This window comes from Bubalus kerabau, chromosome 10 (genome assembly GCF_029407905.1).
Source record: "Bubalus kerabau isolate K-KA32 ecotype Philippines breed swamp buffalo chromosome 10, PCC_UOA_SB_1v2, whole genome shotgun sequence".
In the NCBI taxonomy this organism is placed as follows: domain Eukaryota; kingdom Metazoa; phylum Chordata; class Mammalia; order Artiodactyla; family Bovidae; genus Bubalus; species Bubalus kerabau.
The window spans coordinates 83,800,857-83,817,620 of NC_073633.1; the positions used below are offsets into that span (position 1 = coordinate 83,800,857).

Genomic DNA, 16,764 nt, shown 5'->3' on the forward strand with positions numbered 1-16,764 from the left:
TAAAGTTCATAAAGTTCACATAAACATTGTAATTCTTATCTAAATGTTTACCTTAATCCCATCAACTGCTGCATTCCCATAGCCTCCCATTCTAACTACACTCCTCCCACCTCCCATTAGGATTTCAACAGGTTTTAGAATCACAGTACATGGAGCCCCCATGTCAAGGAGTCCCAGAAAAGTCTCTTATCTGTCTCCGAATGAGTTTAGCCATTTGTGTGCATGTGGCCTTGGAATTCTAAGGCCTGGCTTGGGCCAAGGAATCCAGACCCTTTTGTCATACCTCATATTGATTAGATTATGGGGCCATCACTTAAGGTGATTCAAGGTAAGGTTTCTTTGCCTTCTATCTTTCTAAATTCCACCAAACTAGTGTAAAAAGAAATTTGTTTAGGATCTCTTAATGTTAGGAGATCAGCAGATCTCCCATCTGTCCACTCAACACAACAGTGCTTCTTTAAGACATCTGTTTTGCCCCCATTAATACTCACTTCATTCATACATTTCTTAATAACCATGTAAGTGTTTCCACCCTGCTAGGACAAGTCCCTTGAATCTCTTGTTTCTCTTTCCCCATTTTCTTATGAATCAGTCCAACTTTATTTACTGTTTATTGCTTCAACATAAATTTTTCCATGGGAAGCAGCTCTGAGGCTAGCAGCTACGTGTCAGACCATCCAGAAGCCAAGCTTGACCCAGCCTCAGGATCTACCCCAACATTCTCCATTACTTTTATTTTAGCTAGTACAGATACCATTTATTGTTTGTGTATTGATGTGACTCCTTAGGAGTTAGATCTTTCATTTCCAAATTTAACTGCTAATTTTGTTTCCAGTAACTAATTGCAGTACAGCTGCAATCCCGTTCTTTGGGTGACCCTGTATTCTTTGAGACTCTAAAGATTCGTTATCCCCCACATTCTCTTCCTCTTCCTGGGTCGCAAGTTTCAGTGAGTCAGGCTGTTTCTGTCAAATCTCGCTTCTTAATACCAACTGTAAGGAGTTTTGACCAGCTGCAAAAGTTAGCCTGCTAACTTCTTGTGGAGCACTCCACAAGACTAACCTCACTTCTGTCATCAATTGCAATTGAGAGGATTTCTAAAATACCCTCACTTTTAATAATTCACTAGAAGGACTCACAGAACTCACTGAAAGCTGTCGTACTCATGAGTATGTTGCATCACAGGAAAAGAATACAAGATGAAATCAGCCAAGGGAAGAAGTATATATGGCAGAGTCTAAGTGAGGTAACAGTCAGGGAACTTGTGGTCATTCTCTTTAATGGAGTCGTAGATAGCATCACCTCCTGTTAACATAAGATAATTGTTGTTGCTGTTTAGTCGTTAAGTCACATCCGACTCTTTGTGACCCCATTGACAGTAGCCCACCAGGCTCCTCTATCCCTGGAATTTCCCAGGCAAGAATACTGGAATGGGTTGTCATTTCCTCCTCCAGGAGATCTTTCCGACCCAAGGATCGAACCTGTTTCTCCTGCATGGCAGGCGGATTCTTTACTGCTGAGCCACTGGGGAAGCCCAGTATAAGACAACACACACAGAACATTGCTAACTATGCACACTCTCCTTTACCTATGCTAACTGTCTTTTACCTTTGGTGTTCAGAGTTTTTATTGGAACTTGATCACTTATTGCCCATGTGGTTGACCTTAAGTCAGCCATTCCCACTTCTTTCCAGAGGTAAAACTGATACCATGTTTCCCAAAGCCCTCATAATAAACCATGTTGTTAGACTGTCCAGTGGCTAAAGCCCCCAGGCAGAGACACTCTTATCAGGCATGATATAATAAGGAACTAGAGATCACCTCCCAAAAGCAGAGAATAAAGGCCAGACTTCTCTTTGATTAAATTCCTTACTATACATTTTTTTTCCAGGAGGATAATAGGTTAGTTACCTTCCAGGTATTCCAGTAACCGATATTTCTTTACATATTAAATTTTAAGGTAAGTTGCTTCACATGTGAAAAAGAAATACTTCTGCTCAAATATACTCCCCAGACATATCTGGCCTTACTTTCTGATTTTAAAGTTCTCACCTGTTTTCTTTTGGTGATACATTATAGGTGATAATGGACATATTTTGGGCATTAGCTGCCTGTTCTCCTTACTTATTAGCACCCCACAATAAATGCTGTACTTTCCTTCACCCCCTTCCAAAAAAAAAAAAAAAGAGAGAGACTGTTTTGACTTTTATGCTGCACAAACTTATATCTACTTTTACATATTGCACAATTTTGTCTATCTGTACTTTACAATTGTAATCAGAACCTAAGTTCTCTGAATAAAATAGTTGAGTATTCAGTCGGTTTGTTAGTTCTAGTATCCTTCTTTTACCAGAAAGGTAAAAACTATTGCCTGCTCTCTCATAATGTATCTTTAAATCCCAAAGTTGTATAGAAATTTTACTTTAAAAAAAAAAAAATGCTGTGTGTTTATATAGTGGAGTTCTTCAGCTTATGAAGAGTACTGTAATATATGCCAGCTTACTTCACGTTTCACATTGCAAAGACAACACATTAAATATGATTCATTCTTAAGATAGATGGAGAGAAAATCACAAGTAAATCCAAAATCACAAATAAATTTGATTGCTCCCATTTTACATGCCTATAAAAATACTTTTATCTTCGTTTTTTTCCTTCCTCTTGCATACAGGAATGCTTTCAGTTCATACTACCAGCCCTACCTCATGCCATTGACCTTTTACGTGATGCCATTGTAAAAGTAAAGGAAGTTCATGATGAACTTGAAGATTTACCTTCCCCGCCACCACCTCTTTCCCCTCCTCCCACAACTAGCCCCCATAAACAGACAGAAGACAAAGGGGTTCAATGTGAGGAAGAGGAAGAAGAGAAGAAAGATAGTGGTGTTGCTTCAACAGAAGATAGTTCTTCATCACATATAACTGCAGCAGCCATTGCGGCCAAGGTAAGCCTGTTGAGAGAGACCCAGAGATCTAAAGGACCCATAGGTAAAAGTATTGATTTCATCTCTCTTTCCATCCCATTCTTCCATAACTTAAATACAATTTTGTGGCATCCTTTAAAAAGAACTGGAATATTCATGACACTCTAAGCTGGATTCCCTACATTATGTTGAGCTCTTGAAACATTTAAGTTTTGTTTTGAGTTCTGAGGCATTAAAGATTCTGCTGTTACCTATTGAAGTAGTAGCTCCCATGATAAACAATGTGACATTTAAGAACTCTGTAAAGATGTCAATTTTGTGACCATATTAAATATATAATGTTTATGTATTCAGAACATCAAATATTCACAAATTCTTAAAGGAGCATCAAAAGAGGGTAAGAGACCTAAGATGGTTCAAGGAATTAGTTGAGAAAGATTAATTTTTTTTTTTAAAGACAAGACTTTTCATCAATTAACTATCATTTATTTAACTGTTGGACACAATTTACACCAGTCATATGGAGAAGAAATGGATGTAAGGTATTTGTATTTTTAATTTAATAAAGCAATAAATATTATTAAAGCAGTATCAAAATATTGCAACTTCTCTTCAAGCAATTCTGGGAGTAAATAGTACCATACAGTACTTAGTACAGTAAATAGCACCATACATTACTTCTTTAAATTTCATCATCATCTCAGAGTCACAGAACATGATTTACATTGTTAACCATATATCGTATGACCCACCTTGTATACTCTAAAATCTTCAGACAGTAACCATATCCCTTCTGGAAGTAATGCTTGTTCATTGATCGAGAATATAAAGATTGGTGATCTAATCGTTTATAAAGTAATTCCTAAAGTTTTATGGCTCATCCAGAAATTTGGGCTATGAGCTTAGCATGAGAGGATTTTTTGACAACATTTATATTGGAAAGAATCACAGAGATCCTTTTGAAGTGTCCATTCAGACAACCAGTAGATGGTTCCTTCACTGAAAACTGGATCATTCCATCTCCAGATCCATTCAGTGATCCATTAAATCCTTACTTAGGGTAGTAAGTATTTAAGTTATGTCTGAGGTTTGTTTTATTTCATTTTGTTTTGTTTTTATGGAACTGATTGATGAAATAGGTACATTATTAAATCATCATGTGTTCTCTTTCTTTTACTCTTAATTAAAAGAGTTAAAAGTACCATCAGTTTCAACCTTAAAAAAAGGGTATACCATCTTAATTCTAAGCTGATTTTGTCATTATACATTTGCGAATTTTGGGCATTTCAGTGTTCCATTTGTTTTCAGTTTTTTCCTTTCCAGTCATTTTGCTTGTATAGTTTCATGTTTTCCTGTCATTGTATTCATCGTTGTTATGTGTTGTGCATTAGAAGCATCCATTCTACACCAGTCCTGCTGTTATCATGGCACACGGTGAGCAGCCCATCCCTGGTCTCATCAGTTATTCCCATGATGCAACAGGCAGTGCAGAGGAACCGGTAAGAGAAGAGGCTTTTGCATTAATGATTTTGCAAGCATACAGCCTACCTCCTGTCCTTGGAGGTAGGCTGTAACTTATTACAGAAGATGTGTTTTATTCTGGAGGACCTTCACTAGTGCTTTTTTGTTGAAAATATAAGTGCCACTGAGTATCTTCCATCAAGGAATTTAATAGTTTCTCCTGTACCTGAAGTACTCTAACATCATTAAGATTTTATAGTATGTGGCAATGAACTTTCATCACATGATTTCCAAGAAATTCATGACTCAGAAGTCTTTTTCTTTAGTAATTTCATCACATACTTTGAAATATATTGCCTGCCCTAATTAAGATAATCCCATAAGAAGATCACATTAAGTTTTAAAAATCTAAACAGATCGGTCAGAATAATATTTAATTTATATCAACCTTGCTTTTTTTTCTTATGATTTTGCATCTTTCTTTTCTATAACTGTGTTTGCATTACAACCATTTAGAGAGTTGAGGCTTTGTACAAAGGCTAATTACTAATCTTCAGATAGAAACTTTTAAGGATACGTATCACTTCTTTCCGGCTTTCCTGGTGGCTCAGACAGTAAAGATTCCACCTGTAATGCAAGAAATCTCTGGGTCGGAAAGATCCCCTGGAGAAGGGAATGGCTACCCACTCCAGTGTTCTTGCCTGAAGAATTCCATGGACAGAGGAACCTGGAGGGCTACAGTCCATGGGGTCACAAAGAGTCAGATTAATACTTTCACGTTTTTTTCCATCACTTCTTTCAGTCATTAGCTGTGAATAGTACTTTGTGAAAAGTGTCAGGCTAGAAAAGATTAAACTGGTAAGTATAACTGAATAAGCAGTGACAATTTAGACCATGGCTGCAAAAAAATAAAATAAAATAAAACTCAGTCCCTGATATGGACATAAAATAAGAAAAGTAATAAAGTATAATTTTGTTTATAATCCTTAGAAGAAAAATACCCAGAATTTCAGGGGGATGCAAGGAGGAAAAGTAGTATTGGTTATCTTTTGATAGATAAGCTACCAAATAGTGACTTTAGCCATCTATTCAACAAGCCACACCTGGTTAGAAATAAGCTTAGCCAAGTCAAAGGCCAAGTAGAAAAAGGAAATATTGGTTAATAAAATGATTAAGAATTTCAGTCAACAGCTGAATTCTCCAGCTATAGCTTTGCTATAAATTATAAACATTCCAAAATATACCAAACTGTCTTTTATGTTCTCATATTATAAAGCAACCATAGCAACTATAATAATTATCCTGGTTTTCAAACTGAAATATTTGGAAGTTTTCTATTCATAACCAAGCTTTCAAGTTGTCATATTCTGAATGTTATGTTATTATGTGAAAAATATTTGAATAACCAAAAAGATTTGAATAACTCTTCAATAGTTAGTTCCTAGTGATCTGAATACTTGCTATTGCCAAACTGACAAGTTGCTTTTTCAGGAAACAAAGAAGCTTGAAGAATGCCCCTTGTAGTGGTTATTTCTTAGTTGCCTCTCCAGCAGCCATTTGCAGTTCCCTCTTCCTAACATTTTACCTCATTCCCCAGTCATGTGATTTGGGTGAGATTGACTAACCCTCCAGCATATGTATTTCACATAGCCACAGTTTTAGTTCAAGAAACACATAATTCAGGTCAATAAGAGCATCTTTTAGGTTTTATCTGCACTGCTAGGAACATAGACTCTCTGTTTTCTATTGAATATGAATGAGGACATATATAACTCTAAAAGAATTGCTGTCTTGAACCATGAAAGTAATGCCTCCCAATAATGCAGCCAACTGTAAAGAAGCAATGCTAAGAAAAGGAAGAGAAAATGAGATCCTGAGTCCTGGTCACATTGTTTGACAATTTACTCAAGCGCTTATTGACTTCTCAGTTACCTAAGCCAATAGAGTACTTTAAAAACGTTAGAGATAGAGATGGGTCACCTGTGGTGTGCAACCAAAAAGCACTTTAGCATATCTCAATATGTAGTCTCTAACCAAAGAGGTGGAAAATTTTCCATATAATAACTGAAAAATAGAAAATAGGAATCCCTGAAGTTATTTGAGTAAGAAACCTCATTCAAGGGATAGAGAGTAGGAGAGTGTGACACCCAGGAGGTATCTTGTCCCATCACTTCATGGCAAATAGATGGGGAAAAAGTGGAAACAGTGACAGATTATATTTTCTTGAACTCCAGAATCACTGCAGATGGTGTCTGTGGCCATGCAGTTAAAAGATGTTTGTTCCTTGGAAGGAAAGCCGTGACAAACCTAGACAGTATATTTTTAATAAAAAGCAGAGACATCACTTTACTGACAAATGTCTGTATAGTCAAAGTTACGGTTTTTCCAGTAGTCATGTATGGATGAGAGAGTTGGACCATAAAGAAGGCTAAGCACTGAAGAATTGATGCTTTTAAACTATGGTGCTGAAGACAACTTTTGGAATCCCTTGGACTACTTGGAGATCAAATCAGTCAATCTTAAAGGGAATCAACCCTGACTATTCATTGGAAGAACTGATGCTGTAGATGAAGCTCCGATACTTTGGCTACCTGATAAAAAGAGCCGCCTCATTGGAAAAGACCCTGATGCTGGGCAAGATTGAGGGCAGGAGGAGAAGGGGACGACAGAGGATAAGATGGTTGGATGGTATCATCAACACCTTGGACATAAGTTTGAACAAACTCTGGGAGATAGTGAAGGACAGGGAAGCCTGGTATGCTGCAATCCACAGGGTCACAAAGAGTCAGACATGACTCAGTGAGTAAACAACACCACACAGGAGGCAACAGGGATAAATAAATCTTGCCCCTCTGATTACTAAATAAGTATAAAGGTCTTTTCAAGGAGACTGGATCCAAATGTGAAAAAATTGCAGCTATACTTTGGATGATTGCAATATGCTTGCACAACTCCAAACATAGTGAGAGGCATTTAAGACAAAGAGGCAAGAGAGCCATGGAGATACATAATAAGAAATCTTATCCCACTGACAGAAATTAAATCTTCTGGAGAAGTCCCATATAATAATGGTGGCCCCCAAGATGCATTGATTACAAGAAAATCTGCTGCCTGCTATGAGAAGAAAAAGAGTTGCTGATTTCCCTTTGGGAAATAATGGGCTTCCCTGGTGGCTCAGACGATAAAAAAATCTGCTTGCAACATGGGAAAACTGGGTTTCTATCCCTGGGTTGGGAAGATCCCCTGGAGGAGGGTATGGCAACCTACTCCAGTAGTCTTGCCTGGAGAATCTCCATAGACAGAGATGCCTGGTGGGCTACAGTCCATGGGGTCACAGAGAGTCAGACACAACTGAGAGACTAAGCACAGCACTCAGCATAGAGAAAACTGTGTTCAATTGATAGGACCAATCAGGACGAGTCTACTTCCCAGAGCATGTATTTGTAACTTAAGAGAGAAAATGCTGAGTTTGCAACCTACCAATATTATTGATTTACCTGGAGATAAATCACACCATTACCAAAGACCAGAGACACTTGCGAAGTTTTGGTCAGAAAATTGAAGAATGTACATATTGTGTGTGTGTGTGTGTGTGTGTGTATCTATATCTATATATATATGTATTTTTTTTTTACATATGTAATGTGCTTAATGGAGAAGGCAATGGCACCCCACTCCAGTACTCTTGCCTGGAAAATCCTATGGATGGAGAAGGCTGGTAGGCTATAGTCCATGGGTCGCTAAAAGTCAGACACAACTGAGCGACTTCACTTTCACTTTTCACTTTCATGCATTGGAGAAGGAAATGGCAACCCACTCCAGTGTTCTTGCCTGGAGAATCCCAGGGATGGGGGAGCCTGGTGGGCTGCCGTCTATGGGGTCGCACAGAGTTGGAAACTAAATATTAAAAAAATTAAGATCATGGCACCTGGCCCCATTATTTCATGGCAAATAGAAAGGGAAAAGGTTGAAGTAGTGACAGATTTCCTCTTCTTGGGCTCTGAAATCACTGTGGATATGACTACAGCCATGAAATCAGAAGACGATTGCTTTGTGGCAGGAAAACTATGACAAACCTAGACAGTATGTTGAAAAGCACAGACATTACTCTGCCAACAAGGTTTGTTTAGTGAAGGCTATGGTCTTCCCACTGGTCACGTATGATTGTGAGATCTGGACCGTAAAGAAGGCAAAGTGCCAAAGAATTGATGCCTTCAAACTGTTGTGCTGGAGAACACTCCTGAAAGTCCACCGGACAGCAGGGAGATCAAGCCAGTCAATCTTAAGGGAAATCAACCTGAATATTCACTGGAAGGACTGATGCTGAAGCTGAAGCTCTAGTATTCTGGTAATCTGATACAAATAGTCAACTCATTGGAAAAGACCCTGATGCTGGGAAAGTTGAGGGCAGAAAGAGAAGAGGGCATCAGAGGATGAGATGGTTAGATGGCATCACCGATGCAATGGACATGAACTTGAGCAAACTTTGGGAGGTATTGAGGGACAGGGAGGCCTGGCATGCTGCAGTCCATGGGGTTGCAGAGTCTGACATGACTGGGTGACTGAAGAACAACTATACATATATGTGTAATGTATGTTATATATATTTACATAATATATATATACACACATAATTTTATTGTTCCTATCTGTGATGATTTTAGTATATTTACATAATATCAAATATTATTTATAATATATTTTAGTATATTAAACAATATTAAAATAATAGTCACTCTTCTAAACATTTTATATATACCAACACTTTACATACATTGTCATTTTACTTATCAGAAAATTGAAGCACTAATTGATAAAGGACATAAAACCAGCTAGAGATCTAACTGGTATTCAAGTCCAGGCAGTCTGGCTCCTGAATCGTCACTCTTGAACTCTCTGATGTAACACCTCTCAGTGCAAGAGAGAGAGAAAAACAGAATGATGTTCTGGGAGATGACTAGCTAGTACAAATTTGTTTGAAGAATGAGAACTAGGATATTTAGACCTTAGTTTGAAATACTTGAATGATAAAATTCAATGCACAACCTAAGCACTGTGAGTTATAGGATATATTTACTCTGAAAGGTTGCTGATTAAAGCAATAGAGCTTTAAGCCATGAGCACAATTGGAATCAGAAATGTATTTGGACAAATACATGAAATCAGATGCTTTGGAGAACATAGTACAATACATGTTAAAGGATAGTATTTTTAAAGGTTTAATCATAATGTTCATAGAAATATAAAATGTGTCAAATATTTAATTAATGAGAGAGCAGTAAGCTGTTAAACATGTTCAAACACATTCAACATGTTCAAACACGTTCAAAGTAAGCAAAGGATACAAATGACAAAAAGTAAACAAAGCTGACAAAAAGTAAACAAATGACTTATATCATCAGTCACAAAGATTGGCATGAATTTATAAATAGACACAAAATTTGGTCAGTATACACAGGGTAATAATCAAATATTCCTTCTTGGGACAAAATGTATTTACATTGCTATAGACAATAATTTTCATTACTATTAGTTTTCTGTAACTTGCAGAGTTGTAAAATAGTGAAAGTAAAAAGTTCAGATAACCCAGAAGAGTATACAAATCAGGACATTTTAATAATCTTTCTTGCCCATTTTCCGGACAACTCTCTACACCCCCGATCATAATAACCTCAAAGATGATTTTTGATGCAAAAAAATGGCTGGTCTCATTCATTAGTTTGGGCTTGATTGATTATTTAGCTGCAGCAGGATATTAAGATAGCTGGATAGCCTCTCTGAGTTTTTTTTGCAGTTACTGAGGCTGCAAAATTAGCTTTTATCTGGAAATTTTCAGAGAGAATCTCAGATTCTACTTTTTAAAGTTTCTATTTTTGCCATTAGGTAACAGAGCCCTAGACAATCCCCTCACTCTGTTTTACCTGCAGGTACCTATTATGGGATGAATTCCTCTCTTTTCCAGGTCACCAAAATATCATTACCACCTATAAGTGAACTTCCTTACCACATGCAAAGCTGAGACCCTCTACTCCAGGTATCAGGTCATTTTTCCTAAGAGGGCTTTGTAGTTATTAGCTCTGTGAGTATAGCCAATCTTTATTCTTCAGAAGTGGTAGTCATATCTGATTAAATGGTCACCATTCTCAAACATGATACAGATATGTCCTTAGTTCAGCCATCGATTTCTTCAGTTATATCCTGGTAGAGAGGAGGACATTCTTCATAAATCTATGAACATCACTATATTGTCAAGAAAAGTTAGCATACCTCGTAAGAGTTTCTGATTTCTGAGAGAATCAGTTAAATCAAATATTTTTAGTTTTAAGAAATCAGAATCTACGAAATTGTGTTGGTTATACATATTTTATTGAGAAGAAAGAAAAAGAATCTCCTCACATACGCAGAAGAGAACGTTTGAAACATCAGTAATATTCCAAACAAACAGCCAGAAAAAAATTATTTGGTTTACTTAGTCCTAAGTAATCAGTTCTCATTCCATTAGATTTTAGCTTAGCAGTCTGCTTTCATGAAACTTTCACCTTTCAGACTGATGAGCATTTTGGAAATACTAGCTCAGTCCACTGTTACAGTCTAAAAGTTACCTAAACAATAGCCTTTTTAAATTAAAATGACTATAAAATAAAAGCATAAAACGCACACGGTTGTTAAGAATTGACTCTTTCATAACTGAGGAAGTTTTTGTTCTTTTTCCACTTAAAAAGCCAAGCATATAACAAAATTAACATATAGCAAAGAAAATTATTCTAGTAAGACACTGAATTTCTGCTGTCTAGGCAGATTACATAGATAGTAGGTAAAAGCACTCGTCAGTAAGCTCAGGAAAGAAGCCCATCAAAACTAAGTGAACTTTGTTGCAGGTGAATATGTATTTTAACACATTTTGTAACTTATTTTCAGGCATTACAAATCCAAGGAAATAATCTTCACTTTCCAAGTTTTATCTTTTGTTATGTTTTTTCAAATATTCTGGAACGAATTGATACTTTGCTTTAGGACTGCAGTCCTTTTTCAGATGACCCACATGATGAAAACTATCTTCACAATAATATGATAACATACAACAGGTTGATCATTGCTTTTTTCAAATGAATTAATATTTGTAAAACTTTTGTTTCGATTTCTAATTCAGTAAATATTGATAATTATTGTAAAGGGGCTCAGAGACCAAAAACTTTCAGGACTGCTGCTTTAGAGCAGTGTTTTTTTTTTTTGTTTGTTGGTCGGTTTTGTTAAAAAAATAAAAATACATGCTCAGTTGCTTATCTCTATCACGGTTATTCAGCAACTCATTTTGGTATACTTTTAGTAAAAGTAATGCATTTCTATTTCACAGAGAAAACTTGGGGTAAATAATTAAGAACTGTCTGACTTATGCATATTTTAACAGACAGCACAGCTCATGAACATGTATAATTTTCTATAGCAACATGACTTACTTATAACACTTACTGCTTGTTAAAGTGGCAAAAAGGAGTATGTTCATCAACATGACAAAAATTTTTACAATTTATATAGCAAGCAAAAATAAACCAAGGTATATAAACTTAAAATTATGATTAATAATCAGTACAACAAAAGAAGAATAGATAATTGGACTTTATCAACTTAAGGACTTTTGTACATCGAAGGATACAGTCAGAGGGAACAGAATGAGAGAAAATATTTTTTCAAAACACATTTGAGAAAGGATTAGTATCTAGAATATAAGAAGAATTCCTGCAAATGAGTAGCAAAAAAAAAAAGGGAACCCTATTGAAACATGGGTGAAGGATTTGAATAGACATTTCTCCAAGGAATGTATACAAACAGAAACATGCACAAAAAGATACTCAATATCACTAGTCATTAGGAAACTGCAATTCAAAACCTCGATGAGAGACCACTTTATATCCATTTAGGTGTTTTATTAACCACCACCACCACCCTTCTCCCACAAATAACCCGGAAAATAAGTAGAGGCAAATAAGGCAGAGAATCTGAAGAAATTGGAACCCTTATGCAGTTTTTTTTTTTCCCGCTGGAGGGAGTATAAAATGGTGCCACCACAGTGAAAAACACTTTTGTGGTTCTAAAAGTTAAACATGTGATGGCAGCAATTCTACCACTCCTTCTATACCCAAAAGGATTGGAAGCAAGGACCCCTGTTTATAGCAGCTTTATTCATAATGGCCAAAAAATGGAAATAGCCCAAATATCTATTGGCAAGTGAATGAATAAACAAAATATATTATATACATATAATAGAAATACTATTCAACCATAGAAGAAATGAAGTTCTGATATATGTTGCAGCATGGATGAAACTTGAAAACATTATGCTGAATTTAATAAACCAGAAATAAAAGGGAAAGTATTATATGAGTTCACTTACTTGAGGTACTCAGAATAGTCAAATTCATAGAGACAGAAAATAAGATAGATGAAAACAGGGAGTGGGGAGTTACTGTTTAAAAGTTAGGAAATTTCTTTTCGGGATGATGAAAGTGGTGAATAGCGGTGATGTTTGCATTACATTGTGTATTTGTTTAATGCCATTTCATTGTACACTGATTAAAGTGGTATATTTTGTTACCTATGTCTCACCACAATAAGAAGTTTTATTTATTATTAGTAATTGATGTCTCCTAATTCTTATTTAAAAATTATCCAGATTTCTAATGATTATCCATTAATTAATTTAATATCAATCCAAAGTTTAAGTTACTTAAAGATCGTGGAAGTTATATTCAAGTTGACATATAATTTAGGAGTAATTTAAGCTTGTTCAGTCAGTAAACCTCTATGTGTTTAGGGAAAGCAGCCCATGCAAAACAAAATATATGCTTATATTTAACATATGAAAAATTTCAAGACAGTCTTTAAACTACAATTATTTAAGCTTATCATATTTGCCAAAGATTTACCCTAATTATATGAACTTGGATTTTTAAAATACTTACAAATTACTTTCTAGTACCTTTTTTTAAGTCTAGCATATTTGAAGTATTAAAAATTCAGTTTCTTTATATGGGGAAATACTAAGGATAATTCCCCTTCATGGATCACAGCTTTGTCATGATGAAGGAGCTTGCATAATTCAGTCAAGCCATGAGCCATGCTGTGCAGGGCCATCCAAGACAGACGGGTCATAGTGCAGAGTTCTGACAAAATGTGGTCCATTGGAGGAGGGAAATGGCAACCCACTCCAGTATTCTTGCCACGAGAACCAACTCCAGTATTCTTGCCACGAGAGGCAAAAAGATGTGACACCGGAAGGTGAGCCCCCAGGTTGAAAGGTGTCTAATATGCTACTGGGGAAGAGTGGAGGGCAACTGCTAATAGCTCCAGAAAGAATGAAGCAGCTGGGCCAAAGCAGAAATAACTCTCAGTTGTGGATGTGTCTGGTGGTGAAAGTAAAATCTGATGCCATGAAGAACAACATTGCATAGGAACATGGAATGTAAGGTCCATTTAGGTAAATTCGACGTGACAGTACATTGTACTTCCCTAGTGAAAAAGGATCACTTGGAGAAAACCTTTTTACATTACTCCCAGTTTTTTTACAACTTGGACTTGTAAAATATCTAAAAGACTGAAGAGTACAGAAAATTCAAAACGGTCCACTACACAAGATACCTAATAATATTTTTGCCCACTTCAGAGTGTTTCACAATTTTTTCTGGCATATGAAAGGAATTCATTAATGCATGGATGTTTACAGAATTGAATAAAATTTCTGTTCAACATGTCCATGGGTTTAGTGTGCTTTTTTATACTTATTTATTTGTTTCTATTCATATGGATGCCACATAGTGGGATTTTTTTGAAGATTATGTGATCTTTAGTAATAAATGTTTGAGTTTCTCAAAATTTGAATTGAAAAAACAAAAAAGTTTTTATATTCCTACTATAGATGTCAATAGAGGGATTGATTTATTAGGATGCCAATTGTTTTTTTCCTAACATTGACCATTGAGTAATATTGTGGACTGATTGTGTATATATTTGTTATAAACTTGTAGTAATCATTACTTGGGTAAAAAATGTATGTTCTTACCGTTTTTCAAAAAGATTGCTATTACCAATAAGGTAAGTAGGAAGTTATATTAAAAAGTTCATAGACTTTTTCACACCTGGGAAATAGTATGCAGTGTGCTTTAAGAGCTAGAGCCTTGGCATTAGATAGTTTCTGTTCTGCTAGATTCTACATGATCTGTTTCTAGGTCCTTCTGTTACCATCTCTCTCCCTCTCCCCATTGCTCACTAAGTTTACATCCAGCTTTGTCTTGGCTCTGGGAACATGCTGTTACCACTACTGAGAAGCTCTTAACCCCACTCTTTGCCTGGCTAACTTCTGTTTATCCTTTCTGTTCCAGTTTCAGTGTCTCATTAATCACAGAAAGACTTTGCTAATCTGCCTTCTCCAATCTAAATTTTTCTCGTTATTCTCTCTCATAACACCTTGTTATTTTCCTTTATAACACTTACCACAATTTACAACTATATATTATTCATGTGTTTGATTTCTGTGGGACTGCCCTAGTGGCTCAGATGATAAAGAATCCACCTGCAATGCAGGATCTTCCCTGGGTTGGGAAGATCCACTGGAGAAGGAAATAGCAACCCACTCCAGTATTCTTGCTTGGAGAAGCCCATGGACAGAAGCGTCTGGCAGCTGCAGTCCATGGGGTCACAAAGAGTTGAACATGACTGAGCAACTAACACTTTCACTTTGATTTCTGTATATGTTATCTATAATATCCATGAGACGAGGATCACATCTCTTAGTTTATATAATTAATCCTGGAGGAAATCAGTGCTGAATATTCATTGGGAGGACTGATACTGAAGCTGAAACTCCAGTACTTTGGCCACCTGATGCGAAGAACTGACTCATTTGAAAAGACCCTGATGCTAGGAATGATTGAAGGCAGGAGGAGAAGGGGATGACAGAGGATGTGATGGTTGGATGGCATCACCGACTCAATGGACATGAGTTTGAATAAGCTCCAGGAGTTGGTGATGGACAGGGAACCCTGGAGTGCTGCACTCCATGGGGTTGCAAAGAGTCGGACATGGCTGAGCAACTGAACTGAACCAACATCTGGCACAGTTTGACTCATAGTATATACCCTGTATGAATATTTGTTAACTATATTTTATGAAAAAATATGAAACACCATCCAACTAAGTTCATAAGACATATAAAAAACCAAAATATATTTAGCATTCCCCATGATTTATAAGAACTTCCATGATATAAACAAATAATCAACATATTCTCTCCCTATACTAAGCAAATATATTAAGCAGCTATAGTAATAATGATAACAGACAGCTTTTAAATGCTGATTATGTAGCAGACATTTTTCTAAGAGTTTTAGACAAATACACAATCGGAAATTGATACTGGAATACAGGTGTCAGCAAGGTTATAACTTTTTATTTTCCTGGAAGGCAAATTTATATGAAATAGCATGTTATAATAAAAATTCTGATTAAGACCATTAAGAACAACAAAAATCCTAAATAATTTTAGTAGGTGTAAATAATTGTTAAGAAACAAACTCATGAATATTTAAATTTTTACATTTATTTAAAAACATCTATTATAGACATACTTCATAAGATCTCTGTCTAGACAAAATCATAAAGTGTGGCTTTTCTTTATAAATATGAATCATAAATTCTTGTGGGTTTTTTTTTATACCATTGATTTTAATCAAAATCCAGGTCCTCACATATATTCTTGTTGAATTTCATTTTGCTACATTTAACTGATCAGTCCACCCCAAGGAGACTTTTTCAAAATCTGTATAAGACATCTGATATTTTATGCAAATAATGCAAATACGTTAATCATGTTGTCACTCAAGTCAGTTACAGACCTTTTTTTTAGGATAGGCTATTTCACATGCTATTTCAGTTCAGTTCAGTTCAGTCACTCAGTCGTGTCCGAATCTGCGGCCCCATGAACTGCTGCACACCAGGCCTCCCTGTCCATCACCAACTCCCAGAGTTCACTCAAACTCACGTTCTTTGAGTCAGTGATGCCATCCAGCCGTCTCATCCTCCATCGTCCCCTTCTCCTCCTGCCCCCAATCCCTCCCAGCATCAGCGTCTTTTCCAATGAGTCAACTCTTCACATGAGGTGGCCAAAGTACTGGAGTTTCAGCTTTAGCATCATTCCTTCCAAAGAATACTCAGGACTGATCTCCTTTAGAATGGACTGGTTGGATCTCCTTGCAGTCCATGGGACTCTCAAGAGTCTTCTCCAACACCACAGTTCAAAAGCATCAATTCTTCGGCGCTCAGCTTTCTTCACAGTCCAACTCTTACATCCATACATGACTACTGGTAAAACCATAGCCTTGACTAGA

At 36.3% G+C, this 16,764-nt stretch overlaps 1 protein-coding gene across 8 annotated transcripts in view; it reads left to right on the forward strand.

Annotated features, from left to right (window-relative positions):
• Nucleotides 1-16,764, forward strand: part of GPHN (gephyrin) — a 526,998-nt gene that overhangs the window by 301,641 nt on the left and 208,593 nt on the right. For 4 of the 8 annotated variants that reach the window (XM_055538377.1, XM_055538378.1, XM_055538379.1 and 1 more), the window contains exons 7-8: nt 2,672-2,944; nt 4,315-4,422. In XM_055538377.1, coding sequence (XP_055394352.1) covers nt 2,672-2,944; nt 4,315-4,422 — 381 coding nt within the window. The remainder of the gene's footprint in view (nt 1-2,671; nt 2,945-4,314; nt 4,423-16,764) is intronic. The other 4 variants (XM_055538384.1, XM_055538381.1, XM_055538382.1 and 1 more) reach the window with 1 other exon arrangement.